The sequence below is a fragment of the Eleutherodactylus coqui genome, chromosome 13, assembly GCF_035609145.1.
Source record: "Eleutherodactylus coqui strain aEleCoq1 chromosome 13, aEleCoq1.hap1, whole genome shotgun sequence".
NCBI lineage: Eukaryota > Metazoa > Chordata > Amphibia > Anura > Eleutherodactylidae > Eleutherodactylus > Eleutherodactylus coqui.
Window position 1 is genome coordinate 49,778,526 of NC_089849.1, and position 22,874 is coordinate 49,801,399.

At 42.7% G+C, this 22,874-nt stretch overlaps 1 protein-coding gene across 1 annotated transcript in view; it reads left to right on the forward strand.

Moving 5' to 3' along the window:
* The first annotated feature begins 1,206 nt into the window (after positions 1–1,206).
* TGM2 (transglutaminase 2) overlaps positions 1,207–22,874 on the forward strand; it is a 56,841-nt gene continuing 35,173 nt past the window's right edge. The window contains exons 1-5 of the mRNA XM_066587189.1: positions 1,207–1,291; positions 11,038–11,217; positions 13,701–13,943; positions 15,051–15,169; positions 22,564–22,692. Of these exons, the coding sequence (XP_066443286.1) occupies positions 1,282–1,291; positions 11,038–11,217; positions 13,701–13,943; positions 15,051–15,169; positions 22,564–22,692 (681 nt within the window). The 5' untranslated portion in view covers positions 1,207–1,281. The remainder of the gene's footprint in view (positions 1,292–11,037; positions 11,218–13,700; positions 13,944–15,050; positions 15,170–22,563; positions 22,693–22,874) is intronic.

Consider the following 22,874-nt stretch of genomic DNA (forward strand, 5'->3'; position numbering starts at 1 on the left):
GGGCAATATCACTTGGGTTCGGGACAATAGCAATTTAGCCTAATTAGTTCTCCGTAAAATTGCGTAGCGTATTGTGCAATAGCATGGGTATCCGATGCACACTTACCCACCCCTCATAGACTCTGATGGGACATTTGGCGTGCGAATTCACACTAAAATAGGACATGTTGCGGGGTTTTTTTAGCGCACAAAAACAAAAATGAGTATAAACTAGAGATGAGCGAGCGTACTCGGAAAAGCACTATTCGCTCGAGTAATTTGCTTTATCCGAGTATCGCTGTGCTCGTCCCTGAAGATTCGGGTGCCGGCACGGAGCGGGGAGCTGCAGGGGAGAGCGGGGAGGAACGGAGGGGAGATCTTTCTCTCCCGCCCGCTCTCCCCTGCTCCCCGCTGTGACTCACCTGTCAGCCGCAGCGGCACCCGAATCTTCAGGGACGAGCACAGCGATACTCGGATAAAGCAAATTACTGGAGCGAGTAGTGCTTTTCCGAGTACGCTCGCTCATCTCTAGTATAAACCCATTGAAATCAATGGGTTCTATTCTCTCTCTGCGCACACAAATGCGTCCATGGGAAGCCGTCCTAAATGCTAAAAAAAAAGAAAATGCATACATGTAAGAAAACGCCCCCTCGCCCTAAAAAAGGAAGCAATTCACCAGTTCATGTATGTAAAATGGAAAATAAAAGCTACACTGTGCAGGGGTTAATCATTGACATATATGAAAGCGGTGCCCTGGTAAAACATTTGCAGCACCTTCAGCTTATTGTACCCTACCACCTGCAACAAGGTATCCAGGGTAAAAGTATCATGGGCCGGTGATATAAAGCATGCCTCCGCTAGTGACACATAGGTTGGCTCACAGTCCTATTACAAAGCACCACTGTATAGCCGCCAATCTCTGCCAAAATATTTTTCCGCTCTTCATGCCCGCTTAGATGTACATGCCAGTCCATCACGTAATATCCCGGGAAATAATAAACTCCTCTGGGGTTATTCAAACAAAGTTATAGCTTATAAAACAATCCAATATCCTGAATTGTAAGCCTTGCGATAATTCACAAAGCTGTGCTCCTAGGCACTGAATGAGTTAATAACTCCCCCCCCCCCCCCCCCCCTCTCCTTTCCAAAGTGTTACCCTCAGGCTGGACTGTGAGTAAAGTTCTCCCTGTCAGTCCCACCCCAGGGGTGTGTACAGGAGGCGCTGTATAAAAACTCCTTGCTATAGTTAGGATATACTAGTACTGGAAGTACTGGAAGGGAGGGCAGTGCAGGACCTGGACCATGGCGGAAGGTACTGTCAGCCTATGTATCTATAGGGATTGGACTCTGCAGCTGCGCGGTGCATGGAAATGTTACTTTATGCCGTTAGAGGTCATTTAGGTTGTAGCAGAGCTAACTTTGTCATTTGGCAGAGAATGTAATCTTGTATGTATTTCTGTGGTTTTGTGGTTAACCTACTGTGTCACATTAGCTCCAAGAGTTGTCAAAGTAGCTTTATAGGTGACCAAAGTCAACAGTGTAGTATATACAGTTGTGTGCAAAAGTTTTAGGCAGGTGTGGAAAAACTTTTTTCAAAGTAAGAATGCTTTCAAAAATAGAAGTGTTAATAGTTTTATTAGTCAATTAACAAAATGCAAAGTGAATGAACAAAAGAGAAATCTAAGTCAAGTCAATATTTAGTGTGAGCACCCTTGTCTTTAAAATAACATCAATTCTTCTAGGGACACTTGCACACAGTTTTCGAAGGAACTCAGCAGGGAGGTTGTTCCAAATATCTTGGAGAACTAAGCACAGATCTTGCTCAAATCCTTCTGTCTCTTCATGTATTCCCAGACAGACTGGATGATGTTGAGAACAGGGTTCTGTGGGGGCCGTATCATAAATTATAGGACCCCCTGTTCTTCTTTACACTGGAGATATTTCTTCATGACATTGGCTCTATGTTTGAGGTCATTGTCCTGATGCAGAATAAATTTGGAGCCAATCAGATGCCTATATGTCTATTTTGAAAAAAAAATTCTAACTTTGCAGCATTTTTTTTCACACCTGCCTGAAAGATTCCCACAGTACTTTACATGGTTAGTCAGAAGTTATTGGTTATTTGTTAAGATTACGTAAGTCACTAATAAGTTATCACCTCAGGGGAGTGTAGTTTAACTTAAGGTGGACATGGATATAACTTTGGTTGTCTAGCAATACCTTTGACCAAAAGTAGTGGACACAATTAACTAAAATCTTCTTCATTGTCAGTAAAGTGCATCATTTTTTTAGAGTATTCCCACTTCAGACCACAGGACGTACCACAAGTGTCTGATAGGTACGGACCCCACCTGTGGAACCCTCACCTATCGGGAGATCAGGGAGCTGTTCCAATAGGATGCCATTGAAATCTAGTTGTTCAAAGATCAATTGTTGAAGGGTTCCTGTTCCTCCAACAGATGAGGGACCTTCACTTACCATGAATGATAACGGACATGCTGGTTGTAGAGTTTATGAATGAGTTTGCGTTGTGATAACGAATTGGTATAGGGGATTTTTTTCGTTTGTGCAAAGAAAAAATGTCATTCTTTACCATTTTGACATTTTTAGTGCGGTTGACTGAACGGAACCAGTGGATCCCTGTTTCGAATTGAACTTTGCTAAAGGTTCGGTAAGACATGAAACCAAAATAGGGTTCTACTGGTTCGGGTCACTCAACACTAGTCCGGAATACTGGAGTATAACACTGTTAAGCAGCCATAAAACAGTGTTATACTGGGCTCTTAGATAATGTTATATACCCGTATTAGGGGTTTTCTGAACTTCTGATTTGCTTGGAACTAATTTGGACCAAACCAAACTTTTCACAAAAGTTTGTCAAACCTGCCGAACTGAACTTTTCAAAAGTTTGTTGATCACAATTCGTTAGGTTCTTGCCCATTTGTTTTGGCTTGAGACGTTCCTATCTATGTCTCTACCTACGCTACATGATGACTTAGAATCCTGGGTATTTGAGGAATACATTTTTGATCTTTATTAAACATATGTTTACAGTTTAAGGGTTTTTTTTTTTAAAAGAACATCCAAAAATATACAGTTGGTACACTTTGTATATATTTGGATCATTTAACAATTTATATTTTAGGAAAGGAGGTTTAAAAAGGAAGTGAAAGTTTTTGTCTCACTTTTAGGCCGCCTGCAGACGAGCGGAAATCCCGCCGCGGGATTTCCCGCGGGATTTCCGCCGCTGAAAGTCTGCATAGGAGTGCATTACAATACGCACTCCTATGCAGACGGCCGCGGTTTGGCCGCGCGAAATCTCGCGCGGCAAACAAACCGCGGCATGTTCTAATTTTGTGCGGAGCACGCACTCACCTGGCCGCCGGCTCCGGTCTGCGCATCAAAGAGCCGGGGCCGCCAGGCGCGGGTGAGTACGCGCTCGCCCCTGCAGGCTCTGGGGTCGGATCGCGCGGCGAGATTTCTCGCTGCCGGATCCGACCCGCTCGTCTGCAGGCGGCCTTATGCTTTTTTTCAGACTGGTCCAAGCATACACTGCCCGTTTATGCCATATACCGTATACTTTTATCTGCCTGCCCCTTGATGTTTTTTCTTTATTTTTAAAACAAGTATCTTTATTTGTAGCATACTGTACATTATGATGTTTGGATACTTCTTTGCCTACAGATATATTGTCCAAATATGATTTGAACTGAACCTACACTGATAAATATAGCAAACCCATCCGCTGTGGAATCACTATTAGGGATCATTCAGACGTCGTGAAAACCCCCGGCCGATATACGCTGCCCCTCTCTGCAAGGGGAGGGGACAGGACAGGAGCTAGTGCACTGAGCTCTCGCCCCCTCTCCACTGTTTGCAATGAGAGGGGTCAGGGCAGGGGATGGAACTCAGCCCCGCCCCCATCCCACTCTCATTGGAAACAGTGGCAAGGAGCAGAGAGGGGGCGGGAGCTCAGTACACTGCTCTCGCCCCATCCTGACTCCTCCCCTTGCAGAGAGCGGCAGTGTATATCGGCCTGGCGTGAAAACCCATCCGATATACGTACGTCTGAATAAGCCCTTAGGGCTCAGTCACGCGGGCGTCGATCCGCCCGTGTTTCTGGACAATAAGACCGCTGCACTGCAGGTACGACTCCCCGCACCGTCAGAAGAAAGAACACATGGCCAGCAATGGAGGCGGTCATGCAGAGAGTTGTCTGCACCCGGTGCGGCCGTCTTATCGTGCAGAAACACGGGCGGATCGGTGACCGTGTGACTGAGCCCTTAGGCTGTATTTACACAGACAATTTTCATGTACAAGTTCTGTTCAACTGTGACATGGAAAAGAACTCATTGATTTCAATGAGCGATTTTTCTCTTGGACTGATCCAAGATCGAAAAATCACAGCATGTCCTATTTTTGGGTGAATCTTGTTCAAGAATCACCCATTATTTCCTATGGGAGCGTGAAAAAAGCACATTGCATTTGCATGCGAGAACAATGCGTTTTTCAAGCATTTTACAAGTAGTGACATATCGGGCGGCTTGGAATGTCTAGGTTATGCGGGCAGATACTTGACATAATAGGGGCTGCTGGGTATGGTGCCCATACTATGCTGTACTTGGTGCCTACATTCTGCCAGGCTCCAATGAACCCTTTAGGGCTATTATTAGATAATTTCTACATATAATGGGGAGCGATTCCCACAACAACAAAGTTCAAATTAGAGAGCTGCATCTTTAGGGGTTCTAGTTTACAATTAAAAGGAAAAATCAGTTAAACAGCATATATATATATTGCTGACATGAAGGGGCAGAAGTGCTCACCCACGCACTGTATTCCTCCAGTTGTTATCGCCCCTTGTCGGTTCTTCTCAGCAGCTGAAGATGGTCACATAGAAGTCTATAGAATTCTATGTGTCCATTTTCAGCTGACGAGAAGAGCCGTCGATGACAGCTGAAGGGGCACAGCGACCAGTGGAGGTCTCAACACTCAGAACCTCACTGATCAAAACTTTAAACATGTCGCTCTGACATGTCAAAAGTTTTTATTTATGCAGTTACACTTTGACATATGCAACTTTTTTAAGATGCATTTTTTTAAGCCAAAGCCAGAAGTGGATGTAGCTGGAAAATGAAGGAGAAATCCAACCTTTATAATTCCCATTTCTCTTGAATCCATTTCTGGCTTTTGGCCACAAAAACTGCATACATGATTCTAGTATTTCCGTATGGTTTTCCTATTCTAAGTGGCTGGAGACTTCGTGCTATCCATGTGTTTATACAGCCAGGAAGATTTAAATGGCTTTTTACATTTTCCATAACAATAAAGGAGATGGAAAAAGCAAATACACATTCCCCCAGGGAAAACATAACATGTGTGCGAAATCCTTTGATGCTTCCTTTATAAAAAACATAAGGAAATCTTTCCATTAAAATTCCTTTCAGGGGCCACAAGTTCAACAATGCCCATAGTGGAAAACCTCTCAACTGTCTTCACCACACAGAAGAATGTGACACTAGATAGGACCGAGTCCAAAGAGACAACAGGGACACGGAGCTGTGCCAACGAGGCAGGACCAAACTATTGCTTGTTCTCTATTAATACCTCTCATATTTATGGCCAGTTGTAGATAACAATGTGCTGAATGGAATCCGACAGACGGAAATGCTGTAGACCAGAATACTACCATTTTAGGGATAGTCCCTACTCTGTTCCACTTTGGTCCTCATTATTAATTGCTATTTGGTGCATATACAGAATATTTGTATAGTCAGCTGTTTTTTTTTTTTCCTGTAATGTGGATATAAATAATGGTTGAAGAAGACTCAAAAGTGTAGCTTTCTCATGTAAAACCTTAGTGTCTTGTGGCATCACCCGCAACTCAGGAACGGGACTGCAGTGACGTCATGGCATCAGCCCGGCCTATGACCCACAGTCTGTGTACATTTATTCTGCCCTTTATTCATTTAGTTTGCTGTGCTCATACTGTCTAGTCTAATTTTTCTAGATTCCTGAACCAAAAATGTGTAGTATAGATGAAGACGTGTCCCTAATCCTGCATTATTAGGTGGTCACATTGTGCCTTTCCCATGATTACCGCAAAATCATGGCAAAATGCATTTTTGTGGTAATCACTGCATGTGAACCATGTGAATGTACCCTATTTTCCTTTCGAGAATGTAAGAGCTGGGTAACAATGTCTATGGAAACCTGAATGGTAGCTGCATTGGTCATCACCAAACCTTCCCAGAAGAAGATGTAACCAAAGCCAACTTCAGACGGCCATAACATGAGAGCATTTCTATAGTCTGTAGTACCGGCCCAATATCTGACCTTGTGCTGGATCGAATTTGGATCCCCATGGGATTTGATGGTCATCCAAGTTGAGTTGAGTAGACCTTCGGGGATGGTCCAGTTAGTGCACCGTATTATGGCCATCTCAAAGCAACCGAAAGAGTCAACAGAAAAGGTCCAATAGATTTTAGAACTGCCGAAAAAGATTCCAAATGTCAATCCCAACAAGTTGTATGACATTTGCAAACAAATAATAATGACAGTGCATCGACAGCGAGAAATGACAATGCCTGAAATAGCACAAAAAAGACTGTTAAGACCCATCCCTCTGTGTACAGCTTTGTGATGTCTGAATTAGAGGAGCATGCAAATACTAGCCGTAATTATACCGAAATTACCCCATAAATACACATAATTACACCAAAGTGATGCAGCTGTACCGTTCAAATTGGAACGCTATGTGCTGTAAATTGAGAGATGGAAACTATAAAATCGATGTCTGACTGCAGCTTTTATATGTTAAATCTTCATTGTAGAGTCATTAGCTATGGCGGTGTATGGAGGTATTGAGACGTGGGGCTGAGAATTCGAGCTATGTCTGTCCTTCCTGCTGAAAGATGACATATTGGAAAACTATTTTACAGTAACACACTAATCCCACATTCTGTGCCCAAGTCTGTATGGAATCAGGGTGTGTACAGCAGTATACGGGAGCGTTTAACTATAGCCGCTGCGCCAAAGGATCTCTCCCTACACCCACCATCTGAGGTCCAGGAACCTGGATTGGAGTTTTATAAAGGCACAATGAATTTGGGAATGGTTGGCTTAACCCTCAATAAGAATAGACAGAAGTAGTCTCAGCAAGGGTTGCTTGTAGAAGAGGTTTTCTCTCTATAAATTCGCTACTCCTGCTACTACGTCTGCAAACTTACTGCACGGAAATGAATCACATTGCTACAGTGTTTGCTGTTGTTTAGGAGCCAGCGATGGAATACACCAGCTCGGGCATTCTTGTGGAACGTCTTCCTCTGACTTCGCTGGTGAAAGCCACATGTAACAAGTAAACTACATGTGTGGTTTTACTCGCAGCGCCACAAATGTGGTTTGTAAGAGGAAGATTTTGTAGATCTGATATATTAAAAACAGTTCAGATTTTTGGGGGTCACAGTGATGCTGAGAGGGGTAACTGCAATGCACAAGACCCCATAGCAAGGTGGGGGATCGGCTCCCTATTGCCTAGATCAGTGATGGGCAACCTTTTTGGCTTGGTGTGTCAAAATTCGCCAAAAAAAACGAGCATAACTCAGGTGGTATGTCACTTTAAGAAAAAACTATTAATTCACAATATTTATAGTTTAAATAACAAAAATGAAAAATTGTAATATATAACTGTATTTAATAAACCCAAAACACCCATTACACTGGCCCTCGCTTCTCCCAGCCTCCCCCTCACTTATCTCAGTAATGATGAGCCCCCAGCAGTGACAGTACCCCCCCACAGCGGCCCCTAGCAGTGACAGTGGCCCCCCACAGCGGCCTTGAACAGTGACAGTGGCCCCCACAGCGGCCTTGAACAGTGACAGTGGCCCCCACAGCGGCCTTGAACAGTGACAGCACCCCCCCACAGCGTCCCCGAACAGTGACAGCACCCCCCCACAGCGGCTCCCAGCAGTGACAGCGCCCCCCCCCCCCCACAGTGGCCCCCAGCAGTGACAGTGCCCCCCAGCGGCCCCCAGCAGTGACAGCGCCCCCCACAGCGCCCCCAAGCAGTGACAGTCGCCCCACATAGCGTCCACCAGCAGTGACAGTGCCCCCCGAAACGCATATACTTACCCCCTTTACCACCAGAAAGCTTTGCTCCTCCTCTGCCCTCCACTCCGCTAGCAGCAATGATCTCCGGGGCACACTGTGACATCAGTGTGCTGCTGGACGCCTCCTCCCACTGCTTTTGCGGAACCAAGTGGTAGGAGATGTCAGGGGAGGGGGAGGAGGATCCAGGCTGCACACTGACATCACAGTGTGCGCCGGGATCAGTGCTGCTAGTAGCACTGCTTAGTTAATACAGGGGTGAACACACAAATGTGCAACACCCAATGTGCAAAAATGGAGCACGAGTGCGCATGCAAATATGCATACGCTCATGCGAATCCAGCCTAAATCAGTACAGAAATTTGATGTACGGAGTTTAGATCCACAGTATGTCAATTTTAGTAGTGCAGATTCCACCACTTCAAATGAGAGGGGTGAAATCTACACCAAAATCTCAATGGATTTAGCGCTGAGAATCTGCTGCAGATTTTCCGCTGTGGATGCAGCCTAAATATGACACTGTCATAGGATGCCATCTTTGCTACAAAGCAGCACGTGAAACCTCTGATCTGCTAGATCCGCCAACTGTAAATGCTTTCGTTATGAAGTTAAATCATCTAGGAGTAGCAGATCAGCCACAAAGCGGTAGACCATGCATACTGACTACATGGTCCCAAACGGCCTCTGGATTCCACATCAGCACAAGAGCCAGGCTCCAGGACCTTCACAGCATGGTCTTTTGTGCATGCTGGTGTCATTAAGAACCACACCAATATAGTCCATATTGAAGGAGACTATTGCCAGTCTAAGTGGGACACTTTGTGATCAGCTTATTGTGAAGGGACTCTTCTAATAAGTAGGTCTAGCCCAAGGCGGAGAACCACTTTAACCCCTTCAGGACCAGGCTGTTTTGTAGCTTAAGGACCAGACACTTTTTAGGGATTTTACCCATGTGGTGGTTTTACTGCCCTATTTTTTTCCTTCAGCTACCAAAACTATTTTTACAGCGTTTTTTTTTTCCGTGACATATAGGGCAATTTTTAAAATATCTTTTTCACTGACTTTTTTCCCGTTTTTTAGTTTTATTGGGGGTAAAAAGCTAAGAAAAAATTATTTTTTTAACATTTATAGTTATTTTTTAAATTATATTTAATTAGTATATTTACACTAAAATAAAGTTGGTAACGGGTTCCTCATTTTGTTTCGGACTTTTTGATATTTAATATGTATGGTTTAGGTTTACAGGGCGCGTACGGCGACGGTTTTGGAAGGTTATTTTCTTTCTTATGCATATATTGTTATTGTATTCTGTAATTTTTATTTACTGATGTATGTAATTATGTTTTTTACTATCTATGTTCCCCATGACGTCATATAAGACCTCCTGGGGGACAATCACATGCTTTTTTTATTTGACACTTTCCCACTGTAGTTGGGGCATCCATAGGAGCCCCAGTTACAAGGGTAAACAACCCCTGTAGGGACATTAAGTCACTGGCAGAGGTCTAGGACTCTGTAGCTCTGCTGTAGCAGGGAATCCTGGCTCCCATAGTGGAAGTTACACCTCCGCTTTCACTTTTCAGTACAGAGCACTCATTGAGTGCTATGTACTCGGGTAAGGAGAAAACAGAAAGGGTTAACCCCCCCCCCCCCCCCCCCCCACCACCTTCTCCTCTGGGTTATCAGCTGTTACTAACAGCTGACAACCCGTCCTGCCTCTGATTGATTGCAGAGGAAGGAGGCTTAAATCCCCGCTGTACTTTTACATACGGCTGGGCTTTAAGCCCAGGACCAGGTGCCATACATTTACAGTGCTTGGTGGTAAACAGGCTAAATCACCAAGCACTCTCACTAGTCTACTTGAAATGTATTTAAAGCCTCAACAAACTAAATGTGTATCCATATTATCTGGTTGTTACCTTTCAAAGACCAATGTAAAGATTGTATCTTTTTTGGCTTCGAGTACAAAACGTTATCCATATTTACACCTATACTGGACAGATATAACAGGACAGCAGGAGTATTTTTTACTTCACATGTCCTGATATAAATTAGTGGGCATCATTGATTACACATTAATGGGCCAATATGGGGCAACATAACTCAGAGGTTTGTAGAGTTGCCTCAGATCACTAAGGCCCTTGGCTTGACTGTGACATCTAACTGGAGTTTGCATGTCCTTTAACATGGTTTTATGGGTTTTCTCCAACTACTACAGGTTTTTCCAAAAGTTAGAGTAGAGAAATTAGACTGCAAGCAGAATTGATGATGTAAACTGGCACTTCATGCAATATGTTGACACCAATAGAAATATATTATCTGCATGTGCGGCCCTTTTCAACTACACACTTATGTTTATTTGGGTGATCAAATCAATAATGGGTAAAGAAAGCTGCACACGCACCATTAACTATGAATAGATTCTTTCTATTTCTTGAAAAACAACACCTATGTATTATTAGATAAGTTGTCCAGTTTTAAACTACTGATGCATTATCCTCAAGACAGGCCATCAATAGTAAATCAGTGGTGGTGTGCCACACAGGACCCTTGATCGGCAGTTCACAGGGCTGATGTGATCACACATTAAGGTGATTTCTGCAGGAAGCAGACAGCTTTGTTCATACTGCAGTGGTCCGACTTGGTATTGCACACCATGTTCCCATTTATTTCAATAGGAACTTGGCCTGCAATACCAAGCTGAGCCACTGCAGTGGGAACAGAGATGTCTGCTTCCTGTATACATCAGCTCTGTGCATGAGCACAGCGGTCCACTGAACAGCTGATCAGTGGGGATGTTGGGTGGCAGACCCCTGCCGATATACAATTGGCAGCCTATCTTGTGGAAAAATCATCAATAGTTTACAACTGGACAACCTCTTTAACCATTCAGTGGTCTGCTTTGTTTGGGTCATTACTGAAAGTTTAAATACTCATGTATATTCCTTGCAGCTCTGATATTGGAGAACTGTGACCTTGACTGCAGCACCAATAATCTGAACCATCACACCACAGAAGCTGGATGTACACATCTGATTGTCCGAAGAGGCCAGGCTTTCGAAATCAAGCTGCAGTTTTCTCCAAGGGGTTATGAAGAAGGAGTGGATCAGTTGGCCCTTATTGCTCAAACAGGTAACTACATATCAGGTTTATATACATCGCTGCTAAATGTCGAGAAACTCAGGTTAACTGTGAAGAAGAGTCTAATGTCTCCTCCAACGTCTGTAAGCTATTCAATGAAGAAGCGGGTGGGTTACATCTAGAAGAGAACAGGCGTAGGTTGGGGTCAAAAAAGTTTGTTTTTAGCATAAATCATTGGATTAATATATTTCCAAGAATATTCTGGCAATTTCATCCATGTCGAGTCCATTTATATTGAAATATCAAACATTTTAAGGGTTACTACTACAGCGAATACGGCTACCCTTGTATCTCTGTGACAGTACATTGTGAAGCTTGTTACTATGGAACCTGAATTCCTGGTAGCTTTATGCATCTGTTTCTACCCACTTATTCACCGCCTGTCCTAACCTCGCTGTACTGTATGAAATAAAAGCTTTTTAAAACAAGTTAACTCATTCAGCCCAGATAGTTGGAAGCGAAGAAGAGAAAGCAGAACATTGCTAGATTGCGAAAGTGTGGAGTTAACTGTTGTAGGGGATCTACTATACAACACATTCCGCTCTGTCCTTGGAGGTGGAATTCAGGTCATTTGGCAGTGACCCCGTTGTGGTTATCTCACGGAGCTGTGTACATATGTATTAATAAATGTATTCATAGCATGACGAGAGGGAGCGGTTTATGACCTTGCAGTTTCCGTTGCATACTTCAGTCCCCAGTCTCTTCATACAATGTCAGGAAATAGAAAAAGACACATTGTACCGTCCTTTGAGTCAAACCAAGGGGTGGAAGACTACAGCCTTTCTTCAAAACCTCATAGCTGTACAGGAGCTGTTTTATTCATGTGATTGAGTTTCCATTCTGCCACCCGGCATCTGTCGTAGACTGTGGACCTTCATCAGACTTGCTGTTTGTTGGCAGGGAAGCCTCAGGGCTTGAATTCCCTTGGCCTGCCCTGTTGTGTCTTACTACTGTTCCTAAAGAAAGCAATTAGAATATGAAATGTAATTGCTATGTATGTAATTCTGGAATATATTTAAGTAGAGTCAGGAAAGGGAAGCCTACGGTTGCTTTTGTGGAGGGAACAACTATGATACCCTCCATAGACCTCACCAAGATGTCAGCCTAAGACATGATAATGTCTACAATGGACATTATAAATATATTACAACATCAACATATCAGAAACACCAATATAGAAGTAGAAACATTATCCCTATCTAGCTTTGGCATGGCGGACCCTGCCTAGGAGCAAAGTGATTCTCCCAATAAGGATGGCCCCACATCTCGACCTAGAGGGATCTAGCCTGTCCCTAGATGGAGGGTAGGGGAAAATATAGAGCAATCTGAATATATCAGAGCTAGGCACAGGTGAACAAGCCCACAATAAAAGTATCACCAGTGGTACTTAGCTGCAGGCAACCGCTGCCAAACCAGACCCATCAGGCAAGAAAATAACCGGCATCCATGTAGAGGCGGGCCCAAAATAAATACACTTCAATTATGGCTGATTGGCCAGCTAGGGGAAACACCTTCCTGTCAGCCAATCAGTTTATACACCGCAGGGATGAGGAACATCAAACACTGAGGGATTCCCAGCAGGCAACACCTAACGGAACTTCAAGCAACATATGCATGATCTGTATGAAAAAATCGTGGCATGTCCTAGTCTCATCCATTTTCAAAGACAAGAATAGGACATGCAATATGCAGTGTCCATGTAGATTGTGCAGCACATGGAGGGAAGTCCGTGTGCGGTCCAATCCGATTTGCCTCAGTTTCTTGGGCATGAATCATATAAGGTCATGTACCTATGGCCTACGGCTAGGTACCTTGTTGCGTTCACAAAATCAGCCGTTTTTCAGATTCAAAGCTAGAACTCCAGCAGTGCAAGGCAGCAATGCCAAGCCAACACACTTGTCCCTTCTGCTCAAAGCAGAAAGCTGATATTTTGGTGATTTTTGCTAAAAATCAAATAGGAATGACCTGATTTAGCAAAAATCTGCGTGATTTTATCACCCGGCTAATAACAAAGAGTAACACTAGTCATGTAGTATCAACCATATCAGTAACGGGTTGTGTACAATTTAAAGCCATGATGTTAATGTGAACAGAGTTATAGGGCTCTACATAAGTAGAGTTGTACAAGGCTACAATATAGCATCCATTGAGGTCTATGACACCATGCCGTATTTCTATATGCTTTCAATTTTAATGCAGAGTTTTTTTTACTTGGAGTCTCTATTAGTCAGACAAATAAAAAAAGTCCATTTGCAATACATGTTCTAACGACTTTGTAGCGCTCTATTGTGCATATAAGCCCTTTATGCGGTCAAATAGTGATTTAATCATTTTGGGTAGAAGGTTGAATGCTCTTATAGATAACAGACAATTATTGCAAATTTTCCTTACAACTATCAAAGACATACAGTACACTAAATCAGTATGTAGCCCCATATTTCTTTGAAATGAACAAGATTGGTCCTTTTTTTTAGGTCCGTGTCCTTCTGAAGACTTTTTCACAGAAGCTCACTTTAAAGTCACAGAGTCCTTGCAGGAAGCTGAATGGAGTGCAGCAATAAGCAGTGTTGATGGTGAAAACCTTGTTCTGTCTGTCATCTCTCCTCCTGATGCTCGAATTGGAAAATATTCCCTCTCCCTGGAGACTTCCACAGGAGTGGAGGAAAACAGCTGTAACCTTGGGGAATTCTTCCTGCTCTTTAACCCATGGTGTCCAGGTATCCAAATGAATATATTACTAATGGAATATTTTAGAATTCTTAATACAAAATGTGCATATTGGTGATCATAGCTGGTTAATGGTCACCAAAGTGCAGGTGTCTTGGAACATCACAGCCAGGAAAAAGGATAGTGTTACCTACTGGGAGGTTGAAATGGTAGAGTGGCACTGTTATAGCACCTTCAGTAGACTTCACTCCTGCCCAGTCATGAATTAATGTGATGTAAGACGGTGGTTGAAGTTGAAGCCTCTTACTATGGCAGGTTCCTCCTGAAGGCCTCTAAACACATTCTCATCACAGATATTTTGTGTGCGTTGGACTATCCTATACATGTAATACATGGTATTCTCAGTCTATGCTATGCTACTTTCATTTCTGGGATACTTCCTTCAATGTCCTGCTTCAGGACGTTGCCATGCTGCCCTCAAAAATAATTAGCAAGTTATAATTTTTTGGCTTGCTAATCAGTCCCATTAGTTTTTAGACAGCAGCCACTACACCAACATGGCCTTTTTAAAGCCATGCCAACAAGGATTTTATATTCTTCATTGCTTTTATAGACTCCGACATGCTGCCACTATACCCCCATGGGCAACCATGGATCTACACATGTCAAGCTGATGCTTGAGTAGACCAGGGGGCTTGCCCAAGGTTCCACCAAACCAGATTCGCCTACAACCAGCCCAGATACTTGTTCATGTTTTTGATTATTGAAGTTCAACCAGCCGCACATGAATCTTTAAGTATAACCAGATTAAGTTACAATCTTGCTATCTCACACCTGCCCAAAACCACAGGAATCTAAGAATGTGCAATATTTGTGCCCTTCTGCACTGTTTTCATATTGTATCAGCAGAGATAACTCTAAAATAACATTTAAGTCTCCTACATAATCCAACAAGTCCTAACAAAGAAGGAATGTCCTTAGATGTATCCTTCACAGTCTGTTAGCTAATCACGTTGGTGCAGACACCAGAAAGGGACACTATCTACGTTCTACATATCTAGTTCTATTTCCTTGGTGCATCTTAATTCTGTTAATATAATTAACAATATCCCAATGCACAAATGTTCACATATTATGTAACTGTTTCTTTTCCGCAGAGGACTCGGTCTACATGGAGAATGATGAGGAGCGGATAGAGTATGTTGTAACACAACATGGAATCATCTTCCAGGGAACTAAAAGCTCAATCACAACTGTTCCTTGGAACTTTGGCCAGGTAACTTTTCTTCTTCTGCTAATTACTTTATATAAAGGCTATGTTGACCTTCACATCTTTTTTTTATAGTCCCAGTGTATCTAAGATGAAAATTGAATATATTTTGAGATCACCATTTTTTGCCTACAGCTGTTATGCAGACCTGTGTGTATCCATGGTAACAGACTACAAACAAACCCTGTGTAGTCTGATCTTGCAGCCATACTCACTTCCATCATGTCCCCTACCTTTTGCCAACTCTCTAAATGTATGCTAGTAAGCAGTAGGGGACATGATACAAGGGAGTATAGCTGTAGGATCAGACTACGGAGTTTGATTGTAGTCTGTTACTATAAAGCATCATAGGCCTACATAAGAACTCTAGACACAAAAGATGCATTGAAACAACTGAAGGATGGAAAAGTGGGCCATGTTCCCAACCATATTAAGTGATTGTATATTGCTAGCATGTAATAATATTATCTGATAAGTAAGGGGCCAACAGCTGGGATATCTTGATCCCTAGAAGGATAGGACCACAACACTAGGTAAAGCATGGCACACCCCTTAGATTTCTTTGGTCAGTGCTACTTCTGACCCAGTGCCATATAGAAACTACAGCTCATCAATCTATTTTTTTCAATGCAGACCCAGCTTGGAGTGGAAAATGCACAGAGAAGGCTAAAGAGCCTAGACCTCTTGTTTTAGGGATCCACGGGGGTGATGGCAACAGTTGGAACACCACTGATTAAATAGGGGTTGGTTTATCCTAGGCATCACTTACTCTGTTGGAAAATTCCTTTAAATTGGTTTCATAGTTAATGTACAACAGCTGGAAACTAGAAATTAAAAGCTTTGGTTTGACATCAATTGTAATAATGTGATTTATATCATGGAATTCTCATCAGCTCATGTCAGCTAAACCAGAGACTCCACCAAATGGAAGAGCAACCCATTTGTAGACGGCTGTTTCAGGTTCCCTATAGAGAGCAGGGTGCTGGTTGTCTGGATGAAATAGCTTAAACACAGCTGCATCAGTACCATGAGGGGCAAGAACCCTGAAACGACTGTCTACAGATGGGTCGCTATTCCTTTTGGAGGAATTTCCTCCAACTAACATGAGCTAATTTGCATAGTTTTTCCTATGGATCATTGCCTGAAAATAAGTCTCTAAAGATCTGCTGAGTCTCTTCAATGAGAACTAGGACCTCCCCCTAGTCTGGAATTAAAAATCTAAGGGCATGACAGCCGTTTCAGCGACTATCCCTCCTGTGCTTTACACAGGAACAATAGTTGTTCAAGTGAATTAAGGCAGAGTAGGACGGGATCATTCTGGCCCACCTACCTGCATTTACTGTAAGCAAACATTAAGCGACTCCTGTTTACACTGAGCAAGAAGCTGATCAGCAGTCGTTCCTGTTCACTGAGCACTGAACAGGAACGCCTAGCAAGAAGAGTCACCCGTAGTCATTCATTTGAGACATTATTTAGGTACCTTTAGACTTCTAAAAACATCTAGTCGGTCTCAACTGAAATGATTGATTGTCTTACAAATCCTTGGATCTTTCCATTGTCTAGTAATGCACTGGAATCAGCTTGCTGTATTTGGAAATTAAACTTCAGGCTTTTATATCTAATTGTAATATGCATCATGTATGTTTCTCTACTTCTATAATCCAAGTAATAGAAATAAGTAATGAGAGCAGCGCCTCCATAATCATGGATATTTTGATTAATATCTACATGTGGTAATGATATAGAAGCATTGCAGAAAAACACTCATCTAGTGCAAGGTGGAACCACCTATATAGGGGTCCATCTGTACCTGGAGTCCACGTTTGTTTGTAGTATATAAGTCCCGTCGCCCACCATCTGCAGGAAACCAGAGAGACACCTGGAGGGATCACCGAAGTCTGCCATTGATGAGCCTTCGTGTTGTGAAAACCTTCTGAAAAAAGAAAAGTTCCTCCGCGCTCATAAGCTTGATAAAGGCGTATATTCTCACACCGAAACGCGTTGCTCAATTTAATAAAGCATGTATTGAATAATTTCAGGCCATTGGAGTCATAGACCCGTTCCCAACGAGTGTGGAGGAACTTTTTCTTTTTCAGAAGATAAGCTACGTTATGGCTCAGTTTTACCATTGTGACCATGAAACCTTAAAAGTAACTCTTTGGTCCTGTATAACCAAAGGTGGCCACACCGCTTCTTCAACTACCTGATGCACACAGTACATTAGTGTTTAAGATACTAATACTAGGCAGCACTGCTCAATCAAACCAGATGTCTTAGGCTTATGATTCATACTAATTCACAGTGTGCATCAAGTAGTCAGAGAAGCCATGGGGCCATCTTTCTAGACTAGAGTATGTAATAACACTTTGAAGTAGATCTTTCTCTCTATCCAAAAAACTGTGAATGTACTTCAAACTTGCCTGTACACTCAGTGAATATCCTCAAGATTCAATACTAAGTAGCCTTAATATCATCAGTGTCCTTTTATTACATAAGAGCTTCCAGTGTGCCCTCAACTCATTGACGTCAAGTTTTATCTGTGTGGAAGTATGGATGGTGCTGTGCAATGACAATGAGCAGATATTATGTATTTCAGACTCAAGTCTGTTCTTTTTCTGACTTATCACTAGTGTCTCAGCTGTACCCCCTCCCAAGGCGTCATATCTCCCTTATACATGCATTCACATTCCACTTCTGGTCTTCTCTATGTGCTCAGTGTTTTCTCAAGACAAGTATCAAGCGTTGCAGAAGTACAGCACGGACACTGAATGTTGGTGTCTTGCCATGTTAAGACAAGACTTTTATTTTATTCCATAAAAGGTCTTGGACAGATAGGAGTCGCATGGAGTTTATTCATCTTGATAATGTCTCTCCAAGATGTTTAATATATTGAGGGTGTCTGAGTAGCTGTATACAACTATCTTGGCAGGCTTCATTCAACCTGAACTACAAACCGTTGGTATTCTAAAATTGCTTACAAAAATCATCGGAGACATATAGTTTCCTGCACCCCATGCAAGACACTTATTGCTTGAAGCAAGTCATATGAACCAGAACATCATAGTTTATGTAACCATCTCACTTGTGAGAAATGACTTGGACTGTACTGTGTACACTGTGACTATTTCCAGTGCTAAAATGGGTTGCACAAGATTATAAAAGAGCACAACTTATGTTGATGGCCTTTTCTGATATTGGAGTTCAGCCCTACTCAAATGAATGACATAGTCCATAGACAAAATTGGTGCAAGCTTTCAAAATTACTTTGGTTTCTTCATCAGGCAATAATAGGATATCTGAAGATGCATATACATATACAATATATGCATTTAATACATATATTCCAATTCTATCCATTCAGTTGTGTCCAACTCTTGGATACTCTGTAGGTCAGTCCTCTCCATGCTCAATGGGGGTTCAATGCTCAGGAAAGATGTTACAGTGCTTAAGGGGGTTCAAAGAAGGGCAACTAAACTAATACATGGAATGAAGGCACTGGAATACCCAGAGAGGCTATCCAAATTGGGATTATTTACCCTGGAAAAAAGACGGCTAAGGGGTGATCAAATAACTATGTATCAATACATAAGGGGACACTACAAGGATCTCTCCCACGATCTGTTCATACCCAGGACTGTGATGGTAACAAGAGGGCATCCGCTACGTCTAGAAGAAAGCAGGTTTCATCGCCAACACAGAAAAGGGTTTTTTACTGTAAGAGCAGTGAGACTGTGGAACTCTCTGCCTGAGGATGTGGTGATGGCAAAATCCATAGAGGAGTTTAAGAGGGGACTTGATGTCTTTCTAGAGGGGAAGAATACTACAGGATATAGACATTAGGTGACCAGCGAGTTGTTGATCTGGGTATACAGACAGGAAGGAACTATTAGAGGTTGATCCAGAGATTAGTCTGACTGCCATTAGGGAGTCGGGAAGGAACTTCTCCCCCAAAGCGGCTAATTGGCTTCTGCCTCTTGGGGTTTTTTGCCTTCCTCTGGATCAACAAGGAGGTTAAACAGGCTGAACTAGATGGACATAGTATGTAAGGCCGAATGAAGACAATGTTACTATGCTTCTCTATTCTCTGTGCTGCTTTGAGTTGCCTGTTGTCCATTCTCGTGTCATTTTAGATGGTGTCCAGCCAACATGTTTTTTTTCTTCTCTGTTTCCTTTTACCACTGACCATTCCAAGCAGAATCTCTTTTTCCAGCGAATTCGTCATCACATGTCCAAACTAAGTCAGTCTCCGTCTTATGATCTTGCCTTCCAGGAACACCTCTGGGTTGATATGGCCCAGGACAGCTTTGTTGGTGACCGTAGCTGTCCAGGGGAGTCGTAGAACTTTTCTCCAATACCACAGCTTGAAAGCTTCAATTTTTCTTCTCAATTACCCTCAATGTCCACGTCTCACAGCCATATGTTGCAATTGGGGAAGATGATGGCTGTTATTAACCTTCGTTTGATGGTAATGGAGATAGTCTTGCACTTCCATATTGGGTCCATGCTCAGCATGGCCATATGCCCCAGTGCTAATCAACACTTTATCTCACATGTCAAGCTGCCACTATGATCGATGAGGAACCCAAGGAATATGAAACTATTAACCACTTTACTTTCCTCATTGTTGACCTTTATTTGGACTTTCTTGTTAGCAGTGGTCATAATCTTTGTCTTCTTGATGTTCAAGTGAAGTCCCATTTTCTCACTTCTTCATTTGGCTTCAGGATCAGCATCTTCATTTGCTTCGCTGTCTCTGTTACCGGGGTCATATTGTCTGCCTATCTTGGATTACTGATGGTTCTTCTACCTATTTTCATCACAATACCATGATCATTTAAGTACAGCCACCTCATGATCACTTCCACATAGAGGTTGAAAAGGAAAGAGGATGCATCCTTGTCTTGTGCCCTTTTTGATCTTGAACTATTCTGTATTCCCATACCTGGTTCTAACTGTGACTTCTTGATTGTTGTGTAGAGGAACATGATCAGGTGTGCTGTTACTCATACCTTCATCACTGCTTTCCAAAGCTTATCGTGCTCAATGCAGTAGAAAGCTTTGGTATAATCAATGAAACACAGACAAAGGTACCTTTTGCATGATCCACCTGAAGTTTGCAATGTGGTCACGGGTCCCTCTGCCTTTGTGGAATCCAGCTTGAACATCAGGAAGATCCTGGTCAAACACGTTGCCCAATCGCTTCTGGATGATTTTTAGGAGCACCTTGCTGGTTCAGAGCGATTGTTCTATAGTTTCCACATTCTTGACATCACACTTCTTTGGCAGTGGGATAAAAACTGATCTTTTCCAATCCTTTGCAATGTGCAGGTCCTCCAGATGCAGCTCTTGGGACGGTTTTGAGGAGCTCTGCAAGGATTACATTGATACCTGGTGCTTTTCTGGTTGGTAGTTGGTTAATTGCCCACTTAACTTTCCAGCAGGTCTGGTTCCAGATCCTCTTGGCCCCCATGTTCCTCTGGATGGTCACTGCTGGTGCCAGCATATAGTTCTTCTGTATACTGTTTCCATCTCTTCTTGATGTCCTGCTGGTTGCTGATTTTATTTCTATAATGGTTCTTGGTGGGCAGAGATAATAATAATCTTTCTTTGTATAGCGCCAACTTATTCTGCAACGCTTTTGAGGCACAGGGGGAACACAAACAATACAAAAATTACAGAAATTACAAAAGTTGCATATGGAATTCAATTATTTGAAAGCAAAGGAGGTGGGGTGATAACATAAGGTACAGGGGCAAGAGGTAGAACAAGGGGCAACACAGCAATGTGACGGTAACATGGTTTTTAGGACACAAACGGGGTGGAGGTAGTACAGGAGGTACAGGGCAGGAAGTGTACATGATAGGCAAAAGTAGAAAGCTATAGGCAGGGGCAGAGGGCATATTGTCGGGGTAGGGGATTAGATCAGAAGGTTTAGTATGCTTTTATGAATGAGGTTTTACTGTTGGAGCACAGTGTTTGGCTTAAGTACAATATTAACAAATCAGCCATTTACATGTTAACCAAATTAGCAAACAATACAACGGATGTAGCGAGACCGTGTCGGACTGGGGTGTACAGGATCAACCAGAAGAAGTCATTCTTGGGGCCCCCTGGACAGCTACATGCAAACTATTCTCATTTGCGCAAGGAAAGACTAGAAGCAATGGGATGAAACTGAAGGGAAGGGAACAGAGATTAGATATTAGAAAAAGTTTTCTGACAGTGAGGGTGATCAATGAGTTGAACAGGTTACCACGGGAGGTGGTGAGTTCTCCTTCAATGGTAGTGTTCAAACAGTGGCTGGACGGACCTCTGTCTGCGATGATTTAGTGATCCTGCACTGAGCAGGGGGTTGGACCCAATGACCCTGGAGGTTCCTTCCAACTCTACCATTCTATGAGTCTAAATATTACTAAATCCCCATTCATAGTGTCGTGCTCATCACATTCTACATACACTTCAGTGGAAGGGTGGCTCTTTCTGCATACAGTCCTGTTTCTACTGAAGTAAATTGAGAACTCAGCAGGCAAGAATTAGTGAACCCCTGTTCAATAGGGCTATACCACAAGTAACAACTACACTGTGGAAGAAAACTGCACCGGTACATGGTTTTGCAGGTAAACAGAATTTTTACTTGCAAAACTGTGTAACCCCTGACAATTCTCAATTTTAAAACCACACCAATTTGCAGTAAAACCAATGGTCAGATTCATTTTATGGTACCTCAGTTTAAAAAAGCGTTCCTTGAGGAATACAATAAGTGGGGGAGAACTACAACTCCTTGAAGGTCACAAAGTCCTATAACTATTAGGGAAATGCTGAAAGTGATAATTCTCTACTGAGGAGGAAGGGAGGACAGGAATTTGAAAAAGAATTTATCAAAATTTACATAGTTTTTGTTCAGTACTAGCCTGATGGCCAACCTTTGCTGTCCCAGGGCCAGGGGAGTAACTATAGGGGATGCAGAGGATGCTGTTGAACCCGGGCCCAGGTGCCTTAGGGGGCCCATAAGACCTTTGTTCTCCATATAGGAAGCCCAGTTCTATGGATAAAGCATTATAGTTGGGGACCCTGTTACAGATTTTAGATTGGGACCCAGGAGCTTCAAGTTACGCCTCTGCCTATATACGTCTATATAAACAGAAAAACTAGTTGTCTGTGTGAGTGTGGGGCCCACTCGTGGCTCAGGGTCCTCTGGGAGATTCACCTGTTCCCCTGTGGGCCAGTCTGAGACAGTAGGGAAATAACACACCAGACGCTACTAAAAGCCAACAACTGAAACTCTTTTGGGGTGGAATAGCTTTTTATTATATAATTAGGGACAAAACGTTTATATAATATTATTCACATCTTTGAAATGCTCACACATTCTTAATGTTATGTTCTATTGTTCTTATCAGTTTGAAGATGGTATTCTGGAAGCTGCTCTTGAGATCTTAGATAACAACCCCAAGTTCAAGGAAGATTCCAAGACTGACTGTACCCAACGGAATGACCCAGTGTATATCAGCCGTGTCGTCAGTGCAATGGTGAGTTTATAAATCCCATAAATCATTAAACTGATATACATAGTTTAATAACTGGAAGACATATTAAGGTTTCTGATATTTGTGTACTCTTTAAAAAAAAAATCAAGCACCTCGGAGTTGTAGTTTTGCTGCAAAACTTGGCATGCAGTTACATCGCTGGAAGATATGCCAATGAGTTGTGG